This window comes from Neopelma chrysocephalum, unplaced genomic scaffold, assembly GCF_003984885.1.
Source record: "Neopelma chrysocephalum unplaced genomic scaffold, ASM398488v2 Primary Assembly neopelma1_24, whole genome shotgun sequence".
NCBI lineage: Eukaryota > Metazoa > Chordata > Aves > Passeriformes > Pipridae > Neopelma > Neopelma chrysocephalum.
The window spans coordinates 10177636-10201748 of record NW_020897693.1 but is presented as its reverse complement, the minus strand read 5'-3'; the positions used below and the strand labels follow the sequence as shown (position 1 = coordinate 10201748).

The 24113-nt window shown below is 39.7% G+C and overlaps 1 protein-coding gene across 10 annotated transcripts in view; it reads left to right on the top strand.

Moving 5' to 3' along the window:
- TSPAN4 (tetraspanin 4) overlaps positions 1–24113 on the top strand; it is a 430627-nt gene that overhangs the window by 343353 nt on the left and 63161 nt on the right. For all 10 annotated transcript variants that reach the window (XM_027702902.1, XM_027702921.1, XM_027702894.1 and 7 more), the window contains one exon: positions 12636–12827. In XM_027702902.1, the coding sequence (XP_027558703.1) occupies positions 12636–12827 (192 nt within the window). The remainder of the gene's footprint in view (positions 1–12635; positions 12828–24113) is intronic.

Genomic DNA, 24113 nt, shown 5'->3' with positions numbered 1-24113 from the left:
AAGTTTTTGTTTCCATCTCATTTCAGGCCCCAGCACAGAATGATTGAGGATCTGCAGAAACCCAAAAGCTTTTTCCCATCTAATGGCAAGGAAGAGTGTGTAAATAAAACTGACAAACATAAAAATGCAATAAACTACAACCATTTCATGAATTTATAACCTGAGGGGCAAAGTAATAAAGAGATAAATTCATGTCAGTCATGCCTCTTTATTAAGAGCTACTAAGTAATACACGTAACGGGCAGTGCAAGAATGTAAACGTATCTGAATGCTTTCCATGAGTACTGACTAGAAGGGACTTGCTAAACTGAGATAATTTGATTCTTCTTGCTCTCTGTGTGTATTTGCACACACATGGGGGTTTAATATCTATGCAATAGCATGTTTTTATCACAAGGAATAAAAAAAAATATGTAATTTTAATTAATAAGGGTAGATGAGTTAATTTCCAAATTACCTCAGGGAGGATTGTGAAACTTCACAACCTGACCTTTGGAGAGAGAATCATCTTTTCTGTCTTTTAGGGATTTTATGCTGTCTATGCTGTTTGCTCCGGCTACCCTTCAGTCACTGCATACAGTAGGTTTCCCAAAGGATCATTTGTCCTGGATGCATATTCTAGAACAGGCTGGAGTGAACTTTGAAGATGCCTGTTTCCTTCCATGACAAATGAAGGAGAGTCTGGGCAGATGGATTTGAGATGAGTTGCGCTAACTCAAGGCATCCAGGCTACCACTGCGGTCAGGGCAATTCTGGTCAATGCCATTAATGGTGTCTAGGGAGCCCTTCAGCTGACCAAAGTCAGCTTACACTATGATTAGCCACATTGATTTCTAGGCACCACTAATAGCATTGACATCAAAAGTTAGGTGACCTGAATGCCACCCTAGATGGCTAAATGCTGGTGGTATAGACCTGAAATCAGAAGAAATATTTGCAGTCTTTCTGTGTTGTATCAACTAGCATTTGACTAAAAAAGATGAAGTTCAGTCTAGAAATCTTCTGCAGTTCAGAAGTGTCAACAGTACTTATATAACCAGAAGACTACTTGGAGGGAGCCCCTAGTGTAAACTCATTGTTTGGACGGTCCCAGAGGCAATATTTACACTCATTTTTACGTCATAGTCTTTGGACTCATTTCCACAGATCCACGAAAGAGAAAAAAAAAAATAAAATGTGAGAGCAGGGGATTCTATGGGCTTTCCTATCTGTATGTTGCAGTGAAGCTGCTGATCACAGATCTGTTTAACTAAATGTGTTTATTCCAAAGCATCTGAAATGCTTCCGTAGCAGATATTTGGTTGGTGATAAGAGAGGACTGTAATGTTTCCTTTGGGGATAACTAGAACAGAAAAAGAGATTATTTGAGGTGCCATTCATTACTGATGGCACACTGCCCATGCTTGGAAGTGGCTTGGGATACGAACAATTGTGTATAAACAGCCTCAGATGTGCTATTGCATAGCAAAGTCTAATATAAATAAACAATCATTAAAAATTGCTAACATAAAACAAGGGAATAATCTTTGCTTTCTCTTGTACTCCTACCCAATTAGAATAGTTTTCTTGACAAGGCATTTGAACTATTGAAGTGAGAGATACTATTCCAGACATAACGCTGATTTTGTTACAAGGGACTGCTTACATGGAATTGTTAGGCAATTGCGATGGAAGTAAATACTTTGTTTGCTTGTACAAATATTATTAAGAATCCATTAAAAAGAATCCATAAAAGATTCAGAATGTGTTTTGCTCAGCTTTCTGATGGTGTTCAGTGAAAGAAGATGAGCTTTGTGATGTGAGGCTTTAGGGTGTGATTGTTGCTCACAAGTCTGTTATTGATCAGGGGATCAATACTGTATGTGGCAGAAACCCTTCCTGTGACCACGTGAGCCACTAATTGATGGGACTGTTTAAAAAAAGACTTCTCATTAAAAGCCAGTTGTGGCGTACAAGTTTGGTCATTCTCCTCGTCCCCGTGAAAAGCTTAACTTCAGGAAATGAGATCCTGTGTTAGACTTCTACTGCTTCCCAAAACCTTTCAGTCCCTTCTCTTTAAGGGCTCAATTCCTGAGGAGGGCTCCTCAAGAAAAAAGTTGGGTGTTCCAGGAATCAGCCCGAGAGTCCTGTGGTTTTTGGAGATGGACTTGGAGAATAATGGGAAGGGACTTCCTGTGATACAGAACATTTGTCTGTCCTCAGGTGTTTCCAGCACCCGGGCAGAGAGAGCAGGTTGCAGGAACAGTATCTGTGGTGGGACCGAGGCAGGGGGTGCTGCATTGCTGGTGTTCCCACTGACCCTCACCTCCAGCCCTCTGCTGTAAGCTGGTAGGTTTGGGAACAGTGTTAGATGGTGACCCTGTATATATTCTTGCTGACACTGTCCCTGGCTACTGAGTAAACTTCAGAAAGCTGAATGGGAGCAGAGAATGTGGCATAGCTGCATTGCTACTGGAGGAATTGAAGACGATGTTCTATCGTGTAGACTGTAAGTTTGCAAAGAAGAACAATTCCTCTTGCAAGAGGTTTTCATCAGGAAAATTAGGCATAATCACAGTGGAACACATCAGCACAGTTTGGGACCTGAGAAAGGAGGCTCTTAAAATCACCCTCGAGGCGTAAAAAACCAAATATGTTAGTAAAGGCCACCTGCCCTCAAGTTCTGAAACCAGAGACTTGTGATCTGACTCGACTTCCAGAACTGAGTTCGGCTTCTGCCACTGTGCACTGCGGGAGATTATTTGATTAAATATTCTGAACAAATATTGGTTTATACAGTCAAGACTCTTATTTTTTGAAAGCTTTTGTGAGAGGGAGTATCAGCTTCAGCTGTTGTAATTTTTTTTGACAGTATCAGCAATTTTCTTTTTTAGATACATGACTAATTTTGCATTTCAACTGTAGTATCTGTGTTCACTGTGTATGTTTCTATAGCAACCAGCCTTTTGCTATCTTCATACCTTTGTATGGATTAAATATGGAATATAAAGTTGGTTTTCATTTTATTTTTCTGCAGATCATGCCTGTTGCAACATGTTTTAAAAACTTTTTGAGTAGTATGAAATAGATTGACCATCTCTGTCATATTTGTATTTTTATAAGAAACCTCTTTGTTTATCTTTATTTTTTATATGACCGGTATCATCCTAATATTTCACTACCATTTACTCTAAACCCATCCAGTACCTCTAGGGGAGAGAAAAGCTCTAAAGATACCAAATAATCTGGACTTTATCTAATGCAAGAAATCTGTGGTAAACCAATGAACTGAGCTGTGGCCTCTGGAGTCATTATTGGAGTCTCATTATCCTCAGTTTCTCTCAGCATCTCACCAAATGGTTCAGGTAAAATTATCCATCAGCAATCTCCTTTACAGAAATCACATTTTATGTTGCATAAAAGACCAAACTTTACAATTTTATTTGCTTCTATTGCTTTCAGTATTTAGTGCTACATGTGTGACAACGGGTGACTAAAATTGCATCTAGAGCTGCAGATCTGGTGTTTTCTTAGTTTATGCTATAAAGTAATTTTAAAAATTATTTTTTGCTGTAGGGATGAGACAGAACAGGGACTCCTGGTCACACCCAGTTTTCTTCCATCTCTGCTTCTCTGTTAAAAGATTTAACTTCGTTTGATGGATTCTGAATCCAGACCTCATGCGTGTGTTCCTCATTACAACTGTATCCATTTCATTACAGTAATCCCAGGTGGATTTAGAAATTATATTTGAGGAGCAGATGAAAAAGCTTTAACACTTTCAGTTTGGCAGCAGCTAAAGCTAGAACCTGAAAAGAGTAGTTGTAGTGAATTCATCCCTTTTCCTTTTCTAACTCATGCATTTGCTCTGTTTCAGTGTGTTGTCATTAACTCAATGCGTTCCTAATAATCCTTAATTTGAATTAGAGGTTAGGCAAATTGCCAAGTTAGATGCTTGTGGCACTGATAATCACCATTTTTTAATATTCTTTGATCGTGTTTAATCTTTTGTCAGCAATGCTGCCTTAATAGGTCATTCTCACCTTTCTATTTCTGCAAGTTTTTGCGTTCTCAATGATAGAGCTTTGCAGTATGGGGCAATTAAGTGTACTACAGACATGGCTAATTAAAGCCAGTGGCAGTTAAGCACATGCTTTTATTGCTTTGCTGAATAAGGATGCAATTGAGCACATATTTAAGTGTTTCAGTGAATTTTGAGCCTGTGAAAGGAAGCCATCGCTATTTAGATTGAGTGTATTAACTCATAAATGTTGTAGTTCTGTTCTTCTGTAACCGTAGCTGATAGATAACTACGATTTGGAGGAGAAAGTCTGTAGGAGAATACTACTCATAAAACAGCAGGGATTAAATGAATGACTCTTTATTCACTTTTCCGTTAGCGGGGTGTCAGCATGATATTCTGTCTTTTGACGTCTTCAATTGTCTCCAAATTTACTTTAGTTGTATGAGACTGCAATTTAGTGGTTGAACTCAACTGGGAAAGAATAATGAATTTCTTAGGGCTTAAGTTCCTGAGACTCAATCCTCACCAGGATAACTGAAAAAGCAGCATTTCATGTTTTTATTATTGACACTATGAAAATAAATGCCCTTCTTGTGATGTTTTTTTGCCCACACAGTCTACAAATGGGACTTCAGAGGTTTTTCTAGGCTTGATATAATCACTTGGTATTTGTCAGGCTCATGCACTGGGTGGGATACTCTAAAACAAAGCCTGTTTGTAGAATCTAAAAGGAAGAAAAGCAACAACATGAGCTATTGACATGTGTTTCTTTTAACCTTTGACAAGACTACAGTGGAGTTAGAGGGCAGAGAGGGTATGAATCCCAGGATGTCATGCTGGCAGGCAGAACACAGGTTAGGATTATAGCACTCGGCTACTTGTGTTCATATGACAGTTGTTTACCTGTCATGCAGGATATGAAGTTGAGGCTCGTGGAAGAGGGTACATTGCATCTACTTTGAAATTATGTTGAATGCTGCACACTGTGTTGCACTACTGACAAGACATTGGCTTCTAAAGGAGAGGGAGACAGGATGTTAATTCAGGAAAAAATGTGAACATCCAGGCTGGATTCTTGGCAGTTGTTGGTCAGGGTGGTGACCAGTCGGTCATGCTGGTTGACACCAGCTGGAAATGTAGGCCTCCAGCTCTTGGAGGCGTTTTTCTGCTGCTCACGTATATAATGGTCCATATGGCAAGATGAGATTTTTGTATTCAAAAGTAATTTTCAAGCAAAAATGAAAAGAATATGGGCAAACAACTAGTTTCATAGAGCTTTTTATTTTTTGCTGCTTATATGCAGAGCTGAAGAGCTTGGCATTTGAAATGCTTTGTGCGTTACACACTTACACAGTTGTGCTCTTTTAAAACATCTTCCTGTAAGTCATGGAGATATTAGTGAAAGAGTTCGAAAGCGGAATTAAATGATGCCAGATTTTGGCTGGAGAGAACATACTGCCATGAGATGTTCTAAAAAAAAAGCATTGATTCTGGGACTAGAGCAGCATCTGTTTGTGATGTGTAATTAGTTGGAATAATGTCTGTCTACTGGATGGAGCTAGCACTCGTTAGGAGTTGAGAATGGACATGTCTGTCTGAGAAGCAACACAACAGAGAGCAACACAACAATCTGAATTAGATGAAGAGAGGATTTTCTGGGTTGTTTCCTTTTACCGAGGGGCTTTACAGACCACAGGCTTAGTTTTTTAGGTTTTTTTTTTCTCCTTTTCTTTTCCTGTTCCTCCCCTTCTCTCCTTCGGTGCAAACCTCATGAAGTGCTTAACTGTTGAAATCCCAAGTCTCAACAGACTTTTGAGGTCTATCCCAAGACTCAATAGATTGGAGGCTTTTTTACTCTTGTTTATTCTCCTCTGAAAAAAACTTCTTCAGGGGGCTGTGCTTAATCAGCCAGCCTGACAATCAAGGTGCTAAAGGTGTGTGGGTGGAGCACGGGGTGGAAAGGATATGCTTGCATTCAGCCAAGGTTTTAAAAGGCTGCTTACTCCCTAGGATGGGAAATCAGAGAGATGTTTTGAATGATCTAGAGGATCTGTAAGCCCTGTTCTCATTGATTTTTTGATGCAAGTTATGAGACAGCTCAAGTGCTCTGAAGTGTTGACAGCTGAGAATTTGCTGATGGCTGCCCAAATTCCATAAGCCATACTGAAAATGTGGGCATAAGCACTGTGCTGTTTCTAGTTTACCTATTGATTGCACTAACACCAGTCTGTTATGCCTGGGAATAAATTCTAGGATTTCCCTGCAACTAATCTGCAAAAAGATCTAGTGGACTGAGTGTGTAGAGGTTAGCAGGTCTTACTCCAGATTTGCTAAGTCTGAGAGAGAAGAGGCTCAATAGGATCTGCATGCTGACAAGAAAAGAAATAAAGCATTTATAGGTCCGGTGGATCTGAGGGAGATAAAAAGACTTTGAATTTGTTTCTAAATTTGATAAATTCGATGACTGAACAGATTTTTTAATTTTTGGTTGAAATAAGTTATGTATTCATTGATAAAACACCAATATGATGTGTAGGTAAGGAGAAACAGGGATTTAACTCTTTGATTGTTGTCTATATCTAAAGCCCTGCCTCTGAAAATAGGCTGAAGCCAAGTCAAGCAAGCAAGTGGAAAAAACCCCATCAATTTAAACTTTAAGTGAACATTCAGACTAGAGAGGGGAAGAGGGTGAAGTAAGGAGAACATACAAATGGCCATGGCGTTGAAAGGATTTCATCTAGAGTACCCTATTTTTGGTCAGGGTTGCTCAGAAATGCTTAGAGAGAATATAAGAAAAAAGTAGGGACAAGACAGGACATTTTTACCCGCTGCTCCAGTTAATGGAGCAAAAGCTGCAAGTAAAATATCGTTTTTAAGAAATGCTACGATACCTTGTCCTCATTTGATTTGTGTAATCCCTTTTTGAACCTGCATATATTTTGACATCCACAAAATTCTGTGGCAAGGAATTCCAGAATTTAATTAAATGTCTTGTGAAAAAGTACTTACTTTATTGGTTTTCAGCCTGCAGACCAAATAACCTCTATCTTTTTTAATCTTAAGAAAAATGAATAATGATCCTCTAGTCACCTTTCCCATTCCATGTTGGTGTTTATTTACTGCTACTGTTTACTGCTACTGTTCCAGTCTCTTCCCAGGATTGTGGTCCCCACTAACTGATTTTTTTTCAAACATTTTTTTCCTAGTTCTTTTAAAATTCTTGCTAAAAGGACACAGCTCAGATCATGGCTGTTTTAGATGAGGTTTACACATATTCTTTAGTTTTAGCCTTGATACTCTCAAGGGTAGAAATGTGCTTTGTTCCACGTTTACTGCTCCAGTAGTCTAAAATCAGAGGCACAAAGGGATCAAATTTTGTACCATCCTTTGTTAAATTTCTGTCTATTATCCCATATTTGTTAAATTTCAGACTTCTGACTAGTGAAAGAAATGCAGCTTGTGCTTTATGTCACATGAGCTCTGCCGAAGTGGACACCACCTGCAAATTCAGTTATCCTGCATACTGGCAGTGGGTCCTGGTGGTGTGGTGCAGATGGATGTCTACAAGGTCTCCAGTAGTATGATGACCATGAACTACCTGCTTGAAGCTGTTTTCCAGAAGTGGCCAGTGTGTTTGAAGTTCTTTTCCAGAAGTGACTCCTCCTTCCTCCTAGATAGGCAACAGCTACATGAACAGGTTGTTTGCACACGTTTATATAGAGCACCACGGCCTCTGCATTTGCACACATGCTTCTGCTTTTTCCATGTAAGATTCTTGATTCATTTGATCCTGTCTGTGTGTATATGTATTCCATTTCCACTTCCTCCATGTGTCTAGCAGAAAGGGACAGTAATTTAAATATGCCTGATATTACAAGAACGTTTGCTGGATAACATTCACATCGCTGCTCTTGATGCTTAGATGTTGACTTTTTCACTGTATGCTTTAACTACATACTTAGAGGGGGAAGCATATTCATACAAGTGGGATTGAGAAAGCCCTTTTATTTTAAATATGTAGAGACTAGGGGAGAAAAATCCTCCAGGGAAGTTAATTTAACTGCAAAACAACTGTTTTTTCAGAACTCACTTGGATTCTGTTATCAGCATATTTCTTAATACACAAGGAAATTTTTTTAGCTAAAAGAGGAAGTATGATGAGTGGATCCTAATCAGATACAATATGAAAAGCCTCAATTAGGTGCATTTTCCATGTAATAAAACCAATAAAAAATCCACTTAAAGACACCAGCACCATTATCATGAACAATGAGGCAATTTCTCCTGCAGTATTTTAAGTGTGTAGCTGTAACTTCAGAATAATTTTCTCCACCAACATGCATATATCCAGGGCTGTTTGGGATTACTTTGATTATCATACTGTAAGATCAATTCTAAATGTATGCACTGAAGCCTGAATAATTTATTTTCTAGCCCATTAGAACAATGTGGAGGATCTAATTCCATAGGAAGCTTTTTTTGCCAAGAGAGCAAGTGCACATGTCTGTGTATCTCTTGGGGAAGAAGAGAGACTCAGTCTATGCTTTTAGAGGAAGGCATCTGCTTTACTGCTTGACTGCTGTATAAGTGCCTATGAACAATTTGTCTTGAGCAGAATAATCTGCTCCTTCCAGAGCCAATTGCAAAGTCCAGGGCCTGCAAAGAACCCGCTGCTCATGTCCTTTTACTCACAATTTTGCAGCTCAGTCACAGACGTACTAAATAGCCTATTTGAGATTTACACTGACATCTGTCCTGGAACAGACACTTGACTCAAATTTCCTAAGTCTCAGGGCTATGACAGTATTCCTTCTGGTGTCCCACTGTTTTGACTTTAGAATAAAAGATTTTGTAAAATAATGTGCAGCATTTATTGGGGAAAACATGTCAGGGGAAGCATCATTTTGTTTCAGGTTTTGCCATGAGCTGCCCTGCTTGCAAGAGAATGGATTATCATGAACAATTAGGCAAATAATGTGTTAAACATTTCACAAGAGAATGAAAAAAAAAGTTGTTATCAGCCCGACATCTTTAAAAGGGGATTTTTTTAAAAGTCAACTCTGCATTCACTAAATGGAGTTGATACAGATTCTCATTTGGCTACCAATAGATCAGGTTTAAACTGTAGACTTCTCACTAATCTTTTTGTTTTAATGTTTTCTCTTTTAACCATGACAGCATCACTGTTTGCATGGAAGTCCCCAAATTATCAAGAATAGCCTCTTTAATGGTTTTGATTTTGTTTAATTTCACGTCTCGACAAGCCCTGAAAACTGTCAAAACTTATCATCTCTTCACTCTGCTTCTGACTGTTTGATACAAAAGAAAGGACTGAGGGGTGGGGATGGGGTAAGGAGAAAAAAAGGAGGGGGTAAGGAGGAAAGAGAACATCATAAATAACTACGTAAAATTCTCCGTAACTAACAGGGCCTTAGATACCAAGAGGAAGAAGTAAAAACAGACAAGCAGCATAGAACCAACTACAACAGTTTTCTCTTGGCTCTGATCCAGAATAAAGAAATGTGATCCCTCTAATCCCTGGATTTTAGACTGGGAATTATGCTGCTGTTCAGTTCAGAATGGGGGGTGGGGCTGGGCAGGCAGGGAGCAAGCTTTTTGAATGTTTCAGAAGAGAATACGTTTGGCTATTGTTGGAAAGGCTCCTGTGGCTGTCATGGTGGGTCTTGGTTCCCTTAGGCATTTCCTTAACCAGGTACTTGAGTGTTAAAACAGCCAGTGAATGGAGACTTGCAGATGTGCTTTGCTCTGTGGGGAAAAGGGGGCTTTAAAGAGCTGTTTAGACTCGAATTAAGGGCAGCCTGTTTCCCTTGGCCTGGTGTGACAACTTAGGAAATTTATTTGGGGACCATGAGGGGATATTCTGATGTGGGAAAAGGAAGAGGGCTGAACTAGGGTGAAGCAGTCTTCAGTAGTGTGTGCTGACATTGGGAATCCAGATGTTTTAATGTTCAAGGGATCCCTTTGCACATTTCAGGGTTTGGTTAATCAACCTAAGGAAGAGCTGTGCGTTATCTCTTCAAAAACAGGAAGATGGAGAGTATCTCTGAATCAAGGGCAGTGTAGTGAGATACTCCTGCTGACCAACTGACCTGAAATATTCATCCCTGATCTAAATGGGTACAGCCACAGTCATGGCATTTTGCACAAACTGTGTCCTACTTTTGTGATGTTTTGTGCTACTGGTGATTTTCCAGTTTCCGCAAGCAAGAATGACTTTGGAGTCAGAAGAGACTGGATTCAAATGTCCAGGCAACAATGTCTCAAGTATTATGCATTGAATGTCATAAAGAATTTAGTGGGTGATGGAGGAGCAGGCAAGCAGGTCTTGCCTTCACAGCATCCTGCTTTAATACTGATGTTGGTTGTAAGTGTTGGTATCACTCAGAGCAGTGTAGCAACACGGGGAGCATGAAAGCTGATGAAAAAAGCTGCCTCTTACTGGTGCTGTTGAATTGCTTCAGAACAGAGGACTGAAGATAGTAGCTAAACATATTGCAAGGTCATGCCTCTGCTGCTGCTGGGCATCCACCTTCGTTAGGCTTAATTGGTCTTTTGGTGCGGCCTCACTGTGCCTGCAGCTCCAAGGCTGATTTTTGAGGCAGAACCTCCAGTGGGCTGAAGACGCAGAAGCACAGTTGTGCTTTCTACCCCATTCCCTGGCCAGTTTAGTCCTATTCCTGACTCTATTTCAACATTCTGACCATTTTGGTTTTAGCTTGGGTGTCTGTCACCTCTCCTTTGATGCTGTTCTGTAGTCCGATAGACATTCAGAGTTTTATTCCCATTTTAGGGAATTTATTCCTAATTTGATTCAACTTTTTTTTCCTTGGGCCATGATGATAGCTTTTGTTTATATTCCCTCAGTTATCCTAAATGATTTTCTGTGGGTTACCTTCCTTAAGTATTCTTCCCCCTCCTCTCCCTTGGTTATTTTTTAATCATTTTGGACCATGTTAAAGACCATGGTCTGTAAGTGGACATAGAGGGAAGGTATTTCCAGGATATATGATCATGGCATGGACTATCCCTCCATGGTTCTTGTAGAGGGTACTTGAGAAAGGGTGAATATGGTGATATGGGATGCTTGTAATATGAAAAGGCTACTGAGTGAAGTGATTTGAGCCCCTGTGTCCAGGAGTTTTCCTTTTCTCAGTGGAGACACACAGATTGATGCAGCTGAGATGCATTGCAATGAGGTGTAGTTTAGTCCCTTAGTTCTGAGCAGAATAGACTGGTTTGCAGCTGGGATGAGGAGTCCTGCCTTAAAACACAGTTGTCTTTATTGTCCTTTACTGGGGAGGAATTCAGTGGCATTCAGAGACAACCTTAGTAATTAGTGTAAGAAATTACTTTGACTTATGTGTTTCTCTTCTATGTTTCATTTCTGAGGTTTAGCTCTGCCCCAGGATTAGCTCTATCTTTTTCCTTCCCTGGTTCATGAGCTGCCTTATGTTCATCCACTTTATGCAGGTATTTAATGGATATGCTCCTGTGTCTGGCTTAATACTATTAGGAACACAATTTCTTTCCTAGCCTTTAATTGATTTGGTTAATAAAGTGCAATTATAAAACTCAATAAAAATTGGTTATTTTAAAGGGAGAGCAGGAAAGAAAGAAACCTAAGTGATGAGATGCATTGTGACTATATAATAATGCAAAACCCCCTTCAATTTAATTCTCTTTAATTGCTCAGCTTTACTGAGATTGTTACAATTCTGCAGGCTTTCTCACAGTTATAAGCAGCATGCTTATAAATGTTTGCAGTTTTTGGAAGTTCCTTGTGTATATAATAATTGTAAATTTTATGCTTTTGTGGTGGCTGCTGCCTGCGCTGGCATCCTCCCTTTTCCTTGTTGCTGTGCCTAGGAAACCTGTATTACCGCTCCTCCTCAAATTTTTCCTAAACCAGCCAAGTTCTCTTCTGAGGATTGAGTTACCAATAAAGTGCCACATTAGGAGTAAACATATTTGGGGGGGTTTGATGTTATGGGAGGATTCTTCTTCCTTCTCTGGTCCTTTTACACTTTAACTGCTCTCTTACTTCCAAGAGAGGCTAGACCTTGGACAGGAACTAATACGAAGAATAATGGGGTGTTCTGCCAGGCAAATGGTCTGGCAAGATTTGTTTATGGTATGTGTCAGGGATAAGAGACAGTGTATATTAGGATGGGAAGAACAGGGTATCAAAAGTGCTTCAGCCATTCTGGGCAGCTCTCAAAGGTACCTAAATAGGACATGGATTTTTTCAATCCCATTGAATTTTTTCAGTTCTCCCAAAGGAGAACTGAACCTTTGGGAACCTCTCCTTTACTCAGTGTCTGCTTTTTCACTAGAGAGGAAGAGACCTGGTATCTGAAGTCATGTCTTGAATTTAGGAAATATGTGTCTTTTTCTTGAGTGATACATCTTACTGATGAGTTCTCTGTAATTTTTTTCTTTCTCCTTTGTTTGTCCTACTGAAAATGCCATAGGGAGAGATCATTTCTTATTAGGTGTGACTGCTGGGTTACCTCAGCAGAGCCATTCTACCACTGCCATATTGACATGGATTAATATCTGGAGTTGATTGGATACAATAACTGAGTTTTTCTGTTTCTCTTTGTTTTCCTAGCTGGGGGGCTGTGGAATCCTTGGTGTAGGCATCTGGCTGGCTGTTACCCAAGGGAACTTTGCCACTCTCTCCTCTTCTTTCCCATCCCTGTCTGCTGCCAACCTACTGATCGTCACGGGGACATTTGTCATGATCATTGGCTTCGTGGGCTGCATAGGCGCCATCAAAGAAAACAAGTGCCTCCTGCTGAGTGTGAGTATTAAACCACTATGTTGCTGTGGTGTTTGCTGTCTTATGGTGCTTCTACTATTCCAATGCATGTTACAGTGACAGGGATTTCAACACAAGTTGCTCACTTGACACAGATGAGATGTGAGTCATGTTTGAATCAGGCTTCAGTCACTTTAAGCAGCTGCTTGATCATCCCTGACCATGCTTTTAATCTTGGCATGGAGGATGAGACCTGCAAGAAGGGAATTGTTAGAGGTGATGTAGGATTCCTTGAACTTTTCAGGGAAATAGAGTTTTGTGAGGACATCTTTTGCAGTATATCCTTGAATTATTTTTTACTCAGCTTTGGTAGAGATCTATTCCAAATGTTTGCCCTGTTGGGATGGATGATCTGAAGTCCTGGACAGAAAGATCAGTGTAGGCAGGAAACACTGTGAAGAGGTTGATTTTGGTTTAAATTGAAAAACAAGACCTTCAGATTTGACAATGGTGGTTTTGCCAATCATTTACTCTCAAATAGCTGAGATGTCAGGAAGCAACAGTGCCAGCACAAGGATACTGCTGTGAAATCAAAGATTAATAAAGTGACAGCTGTCCATGATTTCACAGCGGTTTGAGCCACATCCCTGGGGTATTTTATCAAAATGTAATTTTATGCCACTCAAAGCTGAACTTTAGGAGTAGTGAATACCTGCTGTAGTTGGCATTAGTGTATATTTTGCATCCTGTTCAGTTTAGGACCACGAAGTGAGGTGATCTTGCTGCTCCAGTCTAGGACTTCCCCATGAGGTTTGACAAACTTCCTAGTGAAGTGAAGCTGGGATTCAGTTTGGTGATCTGGTGATGCCTTTGTAAAAGGTTGTTCCTTACTGTGCTTCACATATTCATTTTGTTCCCCTGGGAACTACAGAATGAGTTCAGGCAGACAGCCCCTCAAATCTCCTAAGTGACTGTGAGATTCCAAGTCTTCAACAGGGGACTCTTTGAGACCTCTGTCTTAGTTAGTTGTTTCTGCCGATTTTTAACCAGTCAGGACTAGTCAGTCTGGCTATTTCTATGGCAGGTATGTGGTTTGAAACTAAAATGAACAATATAAATTGAAAGTAAGGCAGTTATATGAGCGGAAATTTAAACTGGGAAGGCTGAAAGTCCTTGACATTCTCAACAGTCTTATAAATACCCACTTTGTGGAGGAAGCATCTGGCCAGCCACATGTAATGGGTTACAACTTCAATGCTAATGCAACAGGAGCCCACAGGTGCTGAGTCTAAAAGTATAGGTTATATGTGCAAAATTTATCACCTACTTTGTGCTTTTTTGGAGGCATAGCTCAGGTGTGACCAGCAGTGAGCAGTGCCTTCTTGTGTGTCAGGATCAGGTCAGAATCTGACAATCAGTCCTTGGTACTGGAAGAGTTTCAGCCTTTTGTTTCATGTGGTTTTTTGGCCCTCAGGTTTCCCTTTGGTAAGGGCAAAGCCTCCCTTGATCAGCTATCATTGCTGCAGCTAGGGTGAATGTACTCAGCCAACCTTACCTGGTCATTCTTTTAAGGAGATGGAAATGTTTGTAGGCCTTGTTTGGCCTTGTTGAACTTTATGAGATTCTAAACCAGTAAAGAAACAAGCGCTAAACAAACTTAGGGAACGGGGGGGACAGGAGATAGACAAGGTCTGCAGGCAGTTGAAGCAGGTTTCTGGTGGGCTTGAAACCATTGAAAAGTTATTGATGGAGTACTAAAAGGAAAGGAAGAAGTAAAAGCTAGATTGTTGATTTTACATGGTCATGCCTGGTTTAACCAAGAACAATTTGGATCTCCACTTGCTCATATCTCCCATAGTGCACCTTATCCTAGTGGTAGGTTGTTGGTAGTCTGACCTGCAAGGACTGGAAACACAAATTTCCCATATGACAGAGGCATCTCTTGTTCTGCATCCTAAAATCAGAAGAAAGAGGAAAGGAAAGTGGCGGTTACTAGTTGGGAGGATGTGCTGCTGTTACTGGGGTGGATGGTTTGGAGGAAGACATTGGAGATATTGGAGGAGTCATGGAGCACTACTGGGATCATAAAATAAACTGTGAGGGAGCAGAACAGGAAGAACTAGTAGCTCAACCCACCTGCATTGGAGAAGCAGAAGTTTGTGTGGTGTTAGACATGTGTTAGACAAAGGATGTTTGTGTATGGTCTTGCCTTAGGAATAGTTCTGTTGTTTGATGATGTGATAAAGGATGAGATTTCCAAAGAAGTTTGCTTGAGTGAATGAAAAATGAGCAATATCAAAGAGACATTTCAGTCTCTTTTCATTTCATGCAGTAGGTTGCAGAGCAGATGAGACTCTGATCCTGTGTCTTTGTGTTCTCCACGTGACATTTGTATTGGGTTGTCAGCACATCTGTAAGCTCTTTGGTATTAGACTGCTGTGATGCTAGGTATGAATGTTAGTATTGCTTACCTCTGGCATTTGCCAATGACTTTTGAAAGAAAGGAGGACAGACCAAGTGTTTTAAGTAGCAGGGGACAGATGGAGAAAGGAAGTCAAAAGCAGATGTAAAGTTTAATTTGTAAATGAGATTTTTGCATAGCTGTGTACCATAGTCAGGAATGATTGTGGTAGTTAACTCGTTAACTCTCTGATTAGAGAGTTTAGATAGTCTAAAGCTTCATGGATTATGGACTTGCAAGGACTGACATGGTGTCCATGAACTAAGGAGCTGGCAGATATTCTTTACTCAGTGCCAATGTATGGTCAGGAGAGTGCTTCATTAATCTTTTAAGAAACAGGCCCATTCCTATTTCTCTGCATGCAGAGGAATACAATAGTATGAAAATGTAAAGAAAATAAAAAAAGGAAACCTCAACCATCCTATGAGTTCTGCACAAGTACATAGATGGGATGAGTTTTGTAGCTGTCATTCTAAGATCTTGGTGAACACAGAATAGCACTGATTCTTATTTGTTCTAGCTACAATGTGAAAGAAGATAAAGTTTTGCATTATTAGATTTCCCTAGGGAAATCAAAGCAACAGGCATTCTTGAGATAAATATACAACCTGGTGTAGGTAATCTTACATCTGAATGTAGATGCAAACTGGTGAATGAAGCAGGTGAATCTTTCTTGCTTCAGAGCGATTTTTTTGACATTTCTGCTAGTCTTGTTGCTCAAGATTGTATGACAGAGGTCCCTTTGCTACAAGGTCAGCTGTAATTAGAAAATGGCATCATTGTTCTGATGGGTTGGGTCACTGTCTGCAGCTGGTGACAGAGGTAATAAGCTGAGTCTGACTTGAGAAAGTTAGTTTATGGACTTCCACTGATTTTTTTCATAGGTATTTGGTCCTGCATTGCTGGATCATCTAGCTGTGCTGCAAATCTCTATAGGCTATCTTGACACAAAATTACTAACCTATCTTTGTTCATTTTCCCTTTGCAAATGGGATGTAGTTATAACATCTATCACAGCTGTTAGCCATATCCATCATCTTTGTGAATTTTAACAAAATTTTTGGCTTGTCTGCTCTTTACCCATTGCAGTGCACGTGCTGTCCTGCTGAGGGCAGGTCCTTGCAGGAGCTGAGGGACCACCTTGCTGTACCACTCCAGCACAATCAGCTATGGTGGCTTGATCATAGCACTCACTGACTTCAGGCAGGTGCTGTATGCACACGTGAACAAACCATTTCTCTTTGCTAAAGAAGTGTATGCCTGATTAAGTACTTTCATGCTCAAACGTTGACCTACCCGATCCTTCAGTGTCTGTGTAAACATTATCTTTTAGGTTAATTGCTTAAGATCTATGTTTGAGGAGCTAAATTGCCTGAATTCTCTGCCTTTTGTACATGTTTAGCAGAGATCTATATTTGTATGCTTGCACTGAAAAAGGTCTTTCATTATTCAATGGACAGTCCAGGTTAAAAGTCTTAGCTCTAGACATTAAATCATGATGGATTATGTAATTTATTATCTGTATTACCGTATGCCCTGCAGGCAGCCCATGGGGATGCTCATTCTGTATAAAACTCCTAGTAAGCAGAGGTACCTGGCCAGTAGAGTTTATCATCTAATTAGATAAGACAAATGGAAAATATTATTATCCTCATTAGACAGATGGGGAGCTGCAGCAAAGTGAAACTAAGTGCCCTGGGTAAGTTGCACTGGGAGATTGTGGGAGAGCTGTGAAGCAAACCCAAATTGTCTAAATCTCAGTGCCTTTATCATCTTTCCGTGATTACAGCAAAACATCTCACCATCCTGTGTGCTTCAATGACCTTTGAGAAGTATTTAATCCATGTTTCCATAATAGGAATACAAATTTTGATTTCTTTTATCATATGGACTGTGTCCAAATGATAAATAAAAACATCCCAAAGCAAAATTATTTCTGAATTTTTATTTTGTTGGAAGTGCCTAATTGGCAGACTTAGCTGTTTTCCATGGGCTCCACTCAAAGGCTGTCCCAGCTGAGCTGATCAGCCTAATTGCAACATTGCCTTCAGTTAAATGTGAAACAGAACATTTAGAGAAGCTGCCAGAAAGGGTCAATGAACATGGTCTAGTGCATATGTTTTTTGTAAATAGGAACTTACTTTTGGTCCAGAAAATCACAGTAATACTGGTGAAAAAACAGTATCAGGCCCTTTGTGAAGTAAGGAGTTTAATATTTATTTGGTTGTTACAGCATACAGGTATAGATGTTTCTGTACAGTTGAAACTTAAATAATAACCCAGGTCCTAGAAGGAAATAAGATCCTTAGGCAGTTCTTTATTTCACCCTCAGGTTTTGCAACACATTTTTTTTCCCTAGTGATTTGGGAAGAAGAACACATTCTTCTGCTCCTGGTTGGGATAATCCAGTCAAAAAAGGTAGAGGCTGAGGGGATTCTTTGCCACACATTGCCTACACAAGAATAAACTAGAAAGGGGAAAGGGCTTGAAACAGACAAAATGCTCATTCCTCTGATTACCCAAAGCCAGATGCCTATATTCCATCACATCACAGATTAGATAAATAAGAAAATGTCTTAGATACACCCTCTTTCCTCTTCTTGCTGATTTGTGGATAACCCTGATTTTTATAGTAGAAAAGTTGAAACAATGGTTAATGAGAAGGGGAAGAAAAATAATAGATCTGTGTGTTCAGTTTAATTTAAATGAGGACCTCATGTTAATAGCGAGTAGTTCATCACAGTTACTGGAATGAATAAGATCAAAATTAAACCTTGATAGTAGGTCAGGACCAGCTGTGGAATGCGCTGATGCTATATACATATCTGTGTGACTATCCAGACATCAAAAGAGTCTCATTTACGGAATAGTCCAAGGGGAAAATGAGTGCCCATGATGTTTTGTACTGTGCTGTTGAGAGTTTTCTGAACTTCAGCCAGCTCATCTGTAAGTGAAATAGCAATAAGGAAAATGAAGAAAAACTTAATGAGTAGAAAGAAAAGGACACTAAAAAACCCTACTGTTTGCAATAGTGTCGCTGGATCCAGAGAGCTGACAATTTAAACTTCATTGGTGACAGGGACTTTATTTCAAAGCAACTAAATGGGAAAAAACCAGCCCGTGAATTACTTCGTCTCAGTAATTTAATGCTACAGATCAAACAGTAGATTCTCATTCCAGTTTAGCACGAGCTGGTGTTGTAGCAATCAAACTAGCAAAATCAAGGAGATGGAAGCTGCAGCCACTGCAGCAAACAGTGCAAAGTCCAGGCAGATGCCATATATACAGCCTGAGAGCATTATACATCATGTATAACACTTCTCTATGTAGTGCTGTGTTGCATATGAAAGCCCTGTTTGGACTGTAAGTACTGAGCACCAATCCCCCCTAGTTTGGTTGTCTCTGTTAGGAAGAATCGACTCTTCATTGCCTTTCAGTTTTTAGCTCCTTCTGCTTGGCTGGTACTGCAACTCAGAGGGGATGGAACCTATTTGAGTTCTCCCCTTCTTACCTTATTTTCTTCAACTCTGGTAGCGGTTAATCAAAGGATCTGGGAACAGAGGAGAGAAAAAAAATAAAGCTGTTTTCCTTCCCTCTTCTTTTTAGAGTCAACCCTAGGCCTAGTGTGTAGGAAGGGCTTACCTCATAGGGTTAGTTTTCTAATACAGACTGATGCAATACCACTAGTGCCTGATGTGCTTTGAGATATAGAATCATACAATATCTTGAGTTGGAAGGAACCCATAAGAATCATGTAGTCCTACTACCTCCTCCCCACAGGTCTGCCTAACTAAACTAAACCGTGTAACCAAGAGTGTACTCCTTGAGCTCTGACAGGCTTGGTGCCCAACTTCCCTGGAGAGCCTGTTTTTGGTGACTAACCATTGTCTCAGTGAAGAACCTTTTCCTAATGTCCCCATTCCTTTTTGTAGTGCCAAGATACTGCTTTATGGCAGTCCAACAGTGTGGCAGCACCATGTGCAGGAGTCAGTAGAGCTATACTAGTTTATATCAATTGAAGGTTTAATCTGTTTGTCTAAATGACTGTCAGTGTTTCTGAGTTCCTAACTCCTTGTTGATTAATCTGTTAGCTGGTAGTTGTTAGCAGTGTATTAGCAACATCAGCTTCTCTGACCTGTACAGGCTTAAGTTGCTCTGTCACTTGAAAAGCCTCCCTCATTCCATCTTTTACCTCAGTGTTCAACCACCTCTCATGTGCCAGAGGTTTCTTGAAAAAAAAGCCTGTTTGTGAGGCATTTCCATAGTGGACCCAGAAACTAAGCCTCATCTTCCCCTTCTACTGTCTGTAAGGATTTGGGGTGGGTCACTGCACATCAAATTGCCAGGACAGCTAAGTAATCTAAGGAACCTCATGGTGGAAAACCAGAGCATAAGACTACATGGTGGTCTGAAAAACACTTTCAAGAAAGCCTGTTTTCTGCCAGAGCTTGCAGTTTCTGGACAGATATGTTTATTGTCTGATCTGTAAGACTGTCCTCTGCTGCTTTGGATAGACTTTTGCTCTAGACCTAGGATCACCTGCAAGATCTGAAAGGCAACAGAATTCCTCCCATTTTGAAAGTAAAGGACAGGTAACCTGTGTGTTCCTTGCCTGTGCAGACATTCATGTCACTTTTGAGCATAACATTTGATAACTTTTTTTTCTGATAATAAAATTCTCTCCTCGAGTAGAAAGCAATTGGCTTACCAAAGCAGCTTATGTGCTTATATTCCCAATCATTCTTTTGTAATTTTTAACCACCTTAATAGTGCATCCTAAATTGAAGAGCAACATTGACTTCTTTTTCTATAAGGATTAGAATTACCTGAACCTCAGAAAAACGTAACTCTGAAGGTAAAGAAATAGAGGCTAGTCTGTGTAAATCAGTGGTGCCTACACAAGGTATAGCCAGAGCTGATTTGGTGCTATAAACATTTCAGATCCCCAGTAGGAGAATAGTACCACCTTAAAGGCAGAATTAGGTAAGCCAAACAGACTACTTGTTCAGTTTTTAAGCTACTAAAAGATCATCCCATGTGTATCTGATGCAGCAGCTTCTGTGTACCACATTTGAGAACAGCGAACAGGGCATAAAACTAGCAGTAGAATTTAAATACAGACAAAATACTCTACCTTGTTCTTTATTCTCTCCTTGACCATCTTCTCACCATCTCCTTTATGTACACATACATCACAGTTTCTAGGCACTGTTTTGAGACTCCTAGAAATAAGATAAATCTTCTATTGTTATAATTGGCAAGTGAGGTCCCATTGCAAGCTCAGCTCAGGGTTTGTAAGTAGATGTAAAGGGAGGACTGCAGAATTTCACAGTAATTTTTTTCCCCTTCAGCTCATCATAAGTCAACTGAGCAGCATGGTCGTGTCATTTGCCCTTATCATCTTGGGGGAACTTCTGTCAGTTTGCCCAGCACTTGAGGTCAGCCAGCTGTTCAGTGTGAACATGAGTGTGAAGCCAGCCCTGCCAACACACTCGCTCCTCATGGAAGGTGTGGGGACCACTCGCTGCTGCTCTTCTCCTCCTCTTGGGGCACTGAGCTGTCCAATCCTGTTTCATGCTGGCTCTCCAGATGACAAGAAATGTCCCAGGGAAGAAACTCCATTAACTAAATACACAGGTGATGTTAAAGTGTGAGTAAAAGGTGTAAGTTTAGACACTAATGAATTTTGCATGTCATCACCATAGATGGAGAATACTGTATTAAACCCAAGGCAGAGCCCTTTAATTGTATTGACTATATCCATTACCTGTGTTAGGTGGACTCAAGCAGCTGCTTTGTCATTAGTGGAGTGGCTCAGGGACCTGTAAGAGCTAGTCCAGTGTTTTATTTCTTCTACAACCACTCGTACTTCGCAAGTAGGATGAGTTTTTCTCTGAACTAGTATAAAGATTGACACTGTGTCATGTCACGCCTTTGCATCATGTTTGCAGAAGAGATGAACCAACCCTTAAAAGGCCAGTGAGTCCTCAATTTGTGCTGAGGAATCTGTGATCTGTTAAATGGGCCTATACCCACCTACTGTTGTGATATTAGAGTGAGACCTGACTAATATTTGATGACACCTCATTGATTTTGAGTCAGTTGCTGGAGAATATGAAAAATTACTAAAAATACCATAAAATGCCACTTAAAATCCTTTGAAGCATAGTATGGGAATATCAAGTCTCTCAATTCTCACTCTCTAATGCAGAAAGACTGAATGATTCCAACTGAAAGCAGTAATGAGACTAAAATGAAACACTGTTAATGTGTTAAGATGGCATATGTTGTATATATTCACAGAAATAATTACTGCAGATTTCTTTGAGCTTTATTGATCAGCAGGAGTTCTTGCACATTCATAAAAAATATAGTCCAAACATAAACAAAGATGTACTATATATCCAGCAGGCATAAAGCATGCAAGACTTTGTCACAATTAGAATGAATTAACTGTTGAGGCTTTTAGAGAATAATAGTTGATGAACCAAATTTAGATACATGCCATTTTCATAATGGAGTTTCTGTTCATAAGTTTGCTCATATATATTACTGCCTTTTTACAGTTTATGAGGAAACTTATCATTTTTATGCTGAAAAAAAAAGATGATTGTGAGGGTAAAGAGATTTACTTCCAGGGAAGCATAAAAGAGCTAAATATGCACAGCATGGCAGAGAGAAGGCTCAGATGGGGCACATTTTTACAAATATTCAAGGATTCTAAATGCTGTGGGCAGGAAGGTAGCATGCATTGTACTGCAGAGGATGGTGAGTAGAAACCATCGTATGGAACTAACGAAAGGAGCATTCAAACCTAGTGTCAGTGAAAACTTTGGTACTGAGATGTAGAATCTGAATCCACTGTGAGGGAAGTTGATAGAAGCATACTGCCCTTTCCCTTTTGCTCTGAAGTTCATGTAGTAGATTAATACACTGGGATTTTATTGGCTGTCATTCCAGTTATTTTTATGGTCTGGACACTGTCCTGTCATTTCTGATTCGCTGCTCTGTCTCTTTCTGTACAAGTCTTCCAGGCTGCAAAGGAAGTCACTTCCAAGTACAATTCCCATTGCACTTTTTCTTCTGTTCTCTTCTCCTTGCTCAGTACCTTGGAAAAGAAAATCAAAGAAAATTTAAGAAAAATAAGCGAACCTTTCATAATGTTCCCACTTCTTATTAATATATCAGATCAAAATGCCTATGGGGAATTATGTCAAATCAAACTTCTCGTGAGAACTAGTGATACATGAAACACTTATGCTTTCAAAAGTGGAAGAAAGCTTCTTTGGGGTTTTTTGGGTTTTTTTTTTGAATGCTGATAAAAACTGTACCATATCAGTTTTTATTCTGTGGAAGTAATGTACCAGTATGTTAGAAAAAAGCTGTTCTGGGAAGCCTTTTAAAGTTCTTCAGGATGATCTTCATATTGCTGTGCTTACAAAGCCAGATCCAATATTGGCAATAATACAGGACCCTTATAAAGAGTGGGTGGTTCTCCAGTTTCTTCAGTATCTCAGTGGGAATTCTTGCATTGATTCAGTTTTCTTAGGTGGCTTGATTTTTTCCAAAGTGTGGAATATGCAGTAAGTTTGGCAATAGTTTATAGCAGTCAGAATCTCTCATAGTGTTACCCCTTTTGGTGCTCAAGTTTATGCATCTAAGTTTGTTGATACACCTGTTGTAATTTGGTTGGACGTGGGAATGCTACACTTCTGCAGAGAAGATAGAAGATTTGGACAATGCCAACCATAGTAATGAGGCATCTCCACTCAGTCCAGTAAATATTATTTAAATGTAAATAATATAACCTATGATAAAATAACAGGAAAATTACAAAACAAATTTGGGGAAAGTTCTTCATTTTCAGGCAACTCAGTAAAGTGTGCCTGCTATAACATCCATTAAGTTCTTTTGACTTTAATGGAACTCTATGATTTCTATGTCTCCTAGTTTCAGCTGGGATAGAACTCATTTTCTTACCGTGACAGTAGGCAAAAGTTTGACGTAATTTATTCAAAAAAATTACACCTTCAGTATTAAAGTTAAGACGCTATCCCTGAAGCGAAGGATTTGTGCAGGATGTTTGTGATATCAAACTTATCTTTGATAGTATTTCTGTTCATATCAAATCGTAATCTAAAAATCAAGCAGAGATGTTTGAAATGTGCGGAGAGCCTCCATTTTAACCTACGTGCCTTTGTCTCAAATCAGAATAAAAAGATAAATATAGTAATTGGGTAGTTGTGGACCATACCAAGCCCCACATTCCTTTACATTTCTTGACATGGAGAAATAATAACACCTTCTTCCAGAATAAGATAAGGCTATGTCTAAAGTGTTTAGCCTGATTTGAAGGGATGTGTACATACCAGAGGAGAAGGAATCCAGTGGAGGGCCACTGTGATGATTATGGGGCACATGATGTGCAAGGGCAGACTGAGAGAGCAGGGTTTGTTCTTCTTAAGAAATTAAAGCAAGGAGGATATTTTACTCATGTCTTCAACTACCTTACAGTAGAGTCTAAAGAAAATACAGCTTTTGGAAGGATTCACAGAGATCATACAAGAGGTAACAGACACACATTAAAACAAAGGAAATTCCAATTAGAGATACGGAATATTTTTGTTATCGTGAATAAAGTCAAGTATTGGAAAAAGGTATCCAGTGAGGCTGTGGATGACTGTCCACCTTCATCCTTGGAGATGCTCATAAGGTGACTGGGCATAGCTCTGCACAGCTTCATCTAGTTGACTGTGCCATTTGGAAAGGGGTTGAACCAGACAATTCTCAACCTGTATGTTTCTGTGATTCTAAGAGACTCTGTCTTCTAGCAGTCAGAGCTGGTCTGTTCTTGAATACCAAAGTTA